Here is a 7,855-nt window from a genome sequence, read left to right as displayed (position 1 = left end):
TCATTTAAATTTTTTTTCAGTTTTTTTTTTTTTTTTTTTTTTTTTGCATATGCAAGACAAGACAAAAAAATGTTCCCAAATATGTAAAATTGGGAGAAACATGCATGTCAATGGGCACGTTGGAAATAATGTTTCTTGACTCGAATGGCCAACTTGTAAAAAATAAAGGGCCATAGATAAGTACTGCGGCTTTTGTTTTTTTTAATAGAGACATCACCTGAGTTGGCAAGCAGCCCCGCAGTGTTTACTATTTGGTATTAGTGAGATTAGTGGGTGTCACAGGGCACAACAAAATGTGAACCTTGAGCCAGAAATCAATGTCTTGCTGGATGTGTTTATTTAGGTTGCTAAGGATTGCTGGTAAAAAGGCGAGGATGAAAGAGCAATGGTGCTGAGTGTGGACCGTACATGGAGAGGAATAACGATGAGTGGGCCGACGCTCAGCCACTCCACAGGCATTGCTGACAAACACGTGCAAAAAATCCTTTCAATGTGAGCTTTTGGTCATCCCAGTGGCCTTCTTGCACATGCCTCGTGATTTTTTTTCTTGTATTTGCTCCAGTTGGCTTTAATAGAAGGGGTGGATGAGAGGGCAGTGGAAAGAATGTGTTTGATTCTCATTTATTACCGAGTATGAGATCCATCCGGATATCCACTCTACTCAAGGACATAGAGAGAAGGTTGCATATCACCTTTTAAATCATTTATGTTCTTGTTATACTTAACCCCATGGAGGTCATAAATAAATCATCCACGTGCCTGTAAGACATGTTTTTGTTTTATGTAAAAAAACATTTAAAAAAAGAACACTGTGTGGCCGCTCACTTAAAACGATGGGAATATTGGTGAATGGTATTTAAAAAAATATCTCCTCATTAATGCTGAGTATTGAAGTGCGGGTTTGAGCGGAGAGCCATTTTGTATGTAGTTGCTGACCAGTAGTGAAGTACGTTGGACTTGCATTCGCGATGAAAAAAGGGTTAAGTACACTTCAAGTGGACAAGAACGCTTGTGACAATGCTGCCACCTGCTGTTTGTAATGCATGGGTTGCCACGTCGGGGGGTGGGGAGGGTCGTTGTGGAGAGCCCTCCTTCTAATGGTCCTAATCTTGGAGCCATTATAAATCACAGCTGCCCTACATATGATATTTTGTCACCCTGTGCGTGGGGCATTACTTTGTGCAGATTGAGCACTGTTGTTCCCAATAAAATCAAAATAAATTAGTAAATCCAGTGGGGAGGGGTATGGGGGTGAAATTGCATTTTTCCTCTTTCTACGTCTGACATGTTGTTTGGGATCGCAAACTATAATTATGACAGTCATTCAGGCATTTTCAACGCAGTGTGAGACCTTTGTCTTCATCTTAACCTGCTTTTTCCCACTAAGATATTCCTTTTGGCCCTCTCAGTGAGGCTCCATCTCCAAATGTCAGTCATGATTAATAGAAAAGGATTGTCATCGACTGCGTGTCACCAGTCGTCGGCATGATGGACAGAGGCACTCGAGATAAACATGCAGCGATGCTCGAACTGGACTTTTCCCATTTAATAGAGGCTGACGTTTTTATTGTTCTGCGTGCATGGCAAAATTGGTGCAGATATGGCAAATGGTTTCTCTGTGCGGCTTGTTAAAAAAAAAAAAGCAATTATAGAAGCTGCACAGTAGCCATTGTGTGAAACATGTTCTCTTATTGGTGTCATGGCTTGCATTTACACACGCTGCCAAATGTCATTGGTTTGCATACTGTGTGTGTGTGTGTGTGTGTGTGTGTGTGTGTGTGTGTGTGTGTGTGTGTGTGTGTGCGCGCGCGCGTGCGTGTGCGTGTGTGGATAAAAACGCTGATGTCAATTGTATTTGTTTGATGTTACAAATGAAAGGTGACCTTAGTTCCTTATTTAGTCCAAAAGTGAAGGTCGTCAATCAGCAGTTGAATCTTGGTCCAATCGGGAATTAAGAAAGCACAAGGAGCCCACTCCATTTAAAAAGATGCGCAACCATTCTTAACATCACATGGCGTGGAAAAAAAATAATCTCATTAAGATGGGAATAGTATGAAAAATATATATTTGCCAGTTAAAGTATGACACTGCCCTGGAGCTGCACCGGTCGGTGGCTTCAATACTCCCTGTGAGCCTGAACAGAAAAGCCATACGGGAAGTAGATGGATTGATGAAATAATAACGCATTTACAGTCCAGTTGAATGACCATGGAGTCAAAGTATATTATAAATAGAAACATCTCAGTAATTTAGCTGCACCTACCCTACGCAAATCAAGTGAATGCTTTTTTTTTTTTTTTTTTTTTGGATTCATTACGCTCCTTCTCTGAAGTAGAGGGACTATTTGAAACCCCCCCAAAATTAAATTTTGTCTGACACCGTTTTCTGGAAAGCGGTGAAACCCCAACACTGTTAAAGATGTACCGTTTATCAGCCAGTGAAAGAGCATGCATGTCCAACAGAAACAACAACAATGGCTTTTCCACCGAAAAAGAAATTAAATCACCAACTGTGGAAAGGGGATTTTTTTTTTCTTTTCTTTTAAAATATTTTCACGGACAGATAACAAGATGGAAAAAATTATCCTCATTGTCATGAAGCTGCAAAATACCTGCAGACCACGCATTGGCCCAAACCACACACACACATTGAGCATTTGATTTATGGGAATATTGTGTGTCCTCCGATCACAGTTAATTTAGAAAGAGTTGGCGAAGAATTCTGTGCATCCTTTTGTTCGGTGGCACACGCCAACGACAGCCCCATTCATGTTTCACCCTTTATAATGTCTGAAGTGAATCATAAGGCAATGTTTGGTTTTTGTTGTTTTTCCAAAACTTTGACTTTGAGACGGATTTCAAAAGAGCTCTGTCGTTTTGTTGCATTGATGAGTGAAAAGTGGTCCAGTGTAAACTGCCACGAGATGAAAGACACGCTGGCTACACTGGAGGTTCATGATTTATTTCAAGGTTCAATATTCAATCTGAATCATTTATCAATACAAAATGTTTTCATCTTTAGTGTGTTTTTTCATTCTATGTGCGTGGTGTTCTCAAGTTCAAATGGTGAACATTTTCTCTCCTTTCCAGGAAAAGAAGAAGCAGGTGATGAAAACAAGGCTGACAGTGGTAATGTCACTTTACGGCTCATTAACATGCTCACAGCCCCTTGGCTCTGCCACTGTTTCTTGGTGTCATCAAAAATTGAATGTACTATTTGCTCCACTTCAGTCTTTCCAACCCGCATGCCAACACTAAAGAAGAAGAAGAAAAAAAAATCAGTTGTCTTATCACAGATGCTTGGAACAAAGAAAATCTTTCAATTATGTATGGCTTTGGAAGTGACATTATTTTCCCGCTTTCTTTCTGTCACTTAATTTATGCATGCCTTTGTGGTTTCATCGCTCTCACGCTGCAGTGCAAAGACAAAGCGGCATAAAGCGATGGAATGAAAAAGCTGTTTTCGGTGATATCGAAAGACGAGTCCTTTTGACTCCGGGGCCCAAATATTTTCTCCATTTTGAACTCTTTGTTTCTAGATGCGGAAGGAATTGAAGACGTGGTAATGGAAAGCCAGAACCCAGGTATGGTACACTTGCAAAAAAAAAAAAAAAAAAAAACAAATAAATAAATATATTGTCTGCGGCAACGTTAATGAGCAGGTTTTGTCACGAAGGACTTAATCACACACAAATAAATCTGATCCAGCAGCTCCTAAAACAGGCTCACATGAAGTCATTGTGTCTGCTTGTTGTTTGTGTGTGATAAAAGGAACAACCATGAACCAGGAGCAGGGAATATTTCTTTTTGTCTTGAATCTGAACTTTTCTACCTCCCAGTGTCATTAACATTCAGGATTGGCATTGCTGTCAGGGAGCTGCCTTGAATTTCTTCTTATTTTATGTAAATCCTATTCCAGTGACAACATTTTGACAGATGGAGCAAATAGTGTCTCCAAACATGTATTTTGTAGATTTTCAATAAGCGTGTTGTGGTAAATGCATCCCTTGCCTGCTATCCAAGGTGTTAGATCTGTAATCAACCTTCTTGGGAGCAACAAAGGGAAAAATACATGAAACAACAGCGGCAGACTAACGTAGCTCATGACTACATTGAGGGGAAAGAAAGAAAAAATACCTCTGGGCAGTTACTTTTCATGAACCGCCTCTTTTAGTTAGCTATCGGTTTTCCCCAATCTTTGAAGTCATCAACAATGCTCTTCATATGAAAATGGTTGCAAACGCACATGGGAAATGTCACACATCTTGATTTGAAGCCTTGACTCACCTGAAATCTAAGTGAATCCTTCAAAACCTTTCATGTGTTTTGTTGCTGGTCAAGATGACGACGTGGCCCTTGAGGAGCTGAATCAAGAGGAAGATGAAAATAACAGTCAAGGCAAATGTGACGATATTGGAACCGAACAGAATAAACATGAAGACACAGTCAGCGAAAAGAAGGATAAAGAAGACGATAAAGGTACAGAGCCATTCTTGCATCCATCCATTCCTGTGACAGCATAGTTGACCTAATCGGGGTCCCAGGTCAGCTGGAGCCTATCCCAGCTGATTTCGAGAAATTCGACACATTCCGTCCTACTCGCCAGCCAATCGTAGAGCGCAGACCTTATCGTCCCAGAGCAATTCACAGTCACATTCACACCTATGGATAATTTAGGATGTTAATGTAACCTAACATGCATCTTTTTGAAATGCGGGTGGAAGCTTGAGTATCAGGGGAGAAAACGTAGGCAAGAAAATATGCTAACCTGCTGCAGATGAGATTTGAATCCAGCGGGGCAGATGTGCAAACCAACATTATTAGCTTCGTTCGAAATTACAATTTACAATATTTGATTTCTGGGGAATTGCAATGAGATTCGAGATGAGATTATTCCGACATTTTATTGCAGCCTCGCAGGTATGACAACCCATCGCAGAAGATGCTGTTGGTAAAATGAATTAAAGACCTGTCCTGACCATTGTTTGCTTTTTTTTTTTCAGCAGAAGATGAGCTAAGTGCTGCGAAGACAGAAGAAAAAGAAACAAGCAAATCCACAGTGGAGATGGAAGGTAAAATATCCATCTGTCTATCTATCCGTCCCTCCCTCCTTGCACTTACAATGTATGTACAGTATTTGGTGCAGCAGATATTCAGATCCACGTCCATTTAATGCCTCCTACCAGTAGCATTCCTGGTTTGGCAGCAGTTTATTGCTCAAGGTGTTGGCAGACATTGCCGTAACTCCACAGCTTCTTTAGTTTCTTGCTGAAATGTTGTGGCGTGGAAGCAGCAGCGCCTTAATTGTATTTAGTCCACGTAGCCCCAAATTAAACCCAGTCTAAATTGAGTGTGGATGCTGTGACCACTATTGCATTAAGACAACGGTCTAAGTCACTCTCTCATTTTCTTTCTCACAATTTCGCCTTCTCTTTGAGTGACGTTCAATTAATTTAGGGGCGAGAGTGAAACTTCCAGAGAGATGTGCTCGAGAGAGACTTCTCAATCCACTCTGAAAAGCCATCGGAATACCCCCCGTAAACACTACAAGCCTTTCCATCAGTGGAAAGCCACACTCCACCACGTTGATTGTGTCGCGACTTTGCCTGCCACTGTCTGTCACTGTCAAGGGTTACTATGGGATGGCTGTGGCAGAGCAGTAAACAGTGGTCTCGCTCATGAATGGCGGCAGATTACATTTTGTGCAGAGTCTCCGCGACATCCCAAGTGCAAACTGGCGCTGATCTTGATTCTCACACAGAGCTGAGATTAGCCAAGTATTTATAAAATGGCCCTAATAAGTAAAATGAGGTTGCATAATGAAAAAAAATCAACCCGTTGTCTCTGCTCTCAAATGCTTCTGGGCTTTTCTACTCAATGCGCAAGGAACCACATCCTGCTCAACTGTTAACTGTCAATCAAATACCACTACTGTTGATGGAAGCAGTGTATACATCAGCCGTCGCCAACCTAATTCAAAATAACTTCTGCTTGGGTACTGATTAATGCGGAAGGCTACCAGTTTGATATGCATTCAAGTTAAAAAAAAAAAGCTCAAATTATCGAGTGTTAAACTCCTCCATATCTCTTGCTGTAGCTTTTCTTCACGAATATGATAATACAAATGCTGACATTTGACATGCTATTTTTTTCCCCTTTTGATGGTCATTACCAAATGTACACCTGTGCTAGTGTGACTGAAAAAGAATAGCAACAAAAAATATCGGATACATCTTACTTGTAAGTGCAGCTACTTCTATTTTCGAACAATAACACACAAAAAAGAAACGTGATCCCGCGGGCACCACGTTGGTGATACGTGAACTATGAAAACGATGGTAGCTTACACAATGTGAAATCATGTTCAGAGGCTTGGATTCAAAATGGAATGTTATGGTGGGTCATAATCATAAAATAAACTCATAATCCAATGTATTCTCATTGACGGGGGCATATTGTGACTGCCAACTGTTCACCCAACAATAGCCCTGGGCAGCTCAAGCTCTTCTATCGTGGCAGAGGGCCAGCTCATGGGTAATTGAACACTCGAAATTGACCAAAGGTGTGACCGTGAATGTGAATGGTTGTTTGTCTACGTGTGCCCTGCGCTTGGCTGGCTACCAGCTCAGGATGTACCCCGCCTAAACTGGAAAGACACCTTGGGTTGGCTCCACCACGCTCGTGACCCTCGGAGATAAGCACTTCAGAGAACGGATGTGCATATGTGGCGAGAGGGAGAGAGAGCGAGAGGGAAGGTGGGAGAGAGGGGGAGAGGAAGAAAGAGCGAGTGGGAGTGAGAAAGAGCGTGAGAGAGATACTTAGGAGAGTGCTGAGAGAGAGAGAGAGAGAGAGAGAGAGAGAATCATACCTGTCAGACAAATGCTACACTAACTTTGTGATCGGTGTGGTAGAATTCTGTATCATGATACATTGTGTTCTCACCTTATAACTGATTAGACTTGAAAGCACGTGGGAGGTTTGACGATGGAAAGAGTTTGGAGCAAGTTTCATTCCAGGGTTCAGTGGACATCATTGCACATTTCCTCTTTGTCATTCGTGGTACCCTCCTACCCTCCTGTGGTGGAATAAAAAATAAAAAAAGGCACAAGTCTATGCTGAAGTCTCTCATGACGTCTCTGATAATGGCAATGATAATGATGCACAGTGATGCGATGATGCATTTCAAGCTTCTGACAGTTTGTTAATGGCTTTGTGGTTAATTGTTGGTTTCAAGTGTCGAATTTGGATTCATATTTTTAATAAACGAGTCCTCCCTCTCACCATGCAGTTTCTGGATTCATCATATTTTAAAAGCTTTGCCCCACTGCGGTGCCCTAATATTCTTGCATTTCTCCCAGTGTTATTAAAGAGTATCGCTAAATCTAAGTTCGAGTTGAGTTTGCTGCTTCAGTGTAACAGTCGACTAAAGCCGCGTAAGCATTTACGGGTGAATGCATTCCTTATTTAAACATGCCATAGCAATAAGCTTCTCGTGTGTACAAGGCATTGATCGCACTTTGCGAGGAGTGTTATAGACATTTCAAATAGCTCCTTTTGCATTTACACATTTGGATCCACTTTGTCTTTAACACCCTGCAGTTCTCACACAGCTCACGATTGCACATATGGAAGTGAGTATCACAGCTAAGAAGTTCAGTCCCAACTCACCTCCGCTTAATACCAAAGGGTGAAAATAGCTTCCTGTTCCTCTTCACCCTTGTCACTCTCCGAACCTGTTACCGTTTCTAATCTGCGTGTTTGCTTATTTTAGATGCCGATGTTGGACACAGATTTGCTACTTTTGAGGTGTATCTTTTGAGGTGTATTTATTTATTTTTATATATATATATATATAT

General features: G+C 41.3%; 1 protein-coding gene and 1 long non-coding RNA gene across 4 annotated transcripts in view; one reads left to right on the top strand and one right to left on the bottom strand.

The window, feature by feature from the left end:
- The window catches only part of macrod2 (mono-ADP ribosylhydrolase 2), a 362,991-nt gene that overhangs the window by 329,413 nt on the left and 25,723 nt on the right, over window positions 1-7,855 (top strand). The window contains exons 12-15 of one of the 3 annotated variants that reach the window (XM_019870486.1): window positions 3,090-3,128; window positions 3,539-3,583; window positions 4,341-4,478; window positions 5,006-5,071. In XM_019870486.1, the coding sequence (XP_019726045.1) occupies window positions 3,090-3,128; window positions 3,539-3,583; window positions 4,341-4,478; window positions 5,006-5,071 (288 nt within the window). Of the gene's footprint in view, window positions 1-3,089; window positions 3,129-3,538; window positions 3,584-4,340; window positions 4,479-5,002; window positions 5,072-7,855 lie in introns of all 3 variants that reach the window. The other 2 variants (XM_019870484.1, XM_019870487.1) reach the window with 2 other exon arrangements.
- Window positions 2,946-4,353, bottom strand: LOC109516183 (uncharacterized). Its single transcript, XR_002168311.1, has 2 exons — window positions 4,287-4,353; window positions 2,946-3,253 (listed from the first exon to the last, which is right to left on the bottom strand). It is a non-coding gene; the product is annotated as an uncharacterized LOC109516183 (long non-coding RNA).

This window comes from Hippocampus comes, unplaced genomic scaffold (assembly GCF_001891065.2).
Source record: "Hippocampus comes isolate QL1 unplaced genomic scaffold, H_comes_QL1_v1.1 scaffold76, whole genome shotgun sequence".
NCBI classification, from domain to species: Eukaryota; Metazoa; Chordata; class Actinopteri; order Syngnathiformes; family Syngnathidae; genus Hippocampus; species Hippocampus comes.
This window is presented reverse-complemented; position numbering and strand designations above follow the sequence as displayed.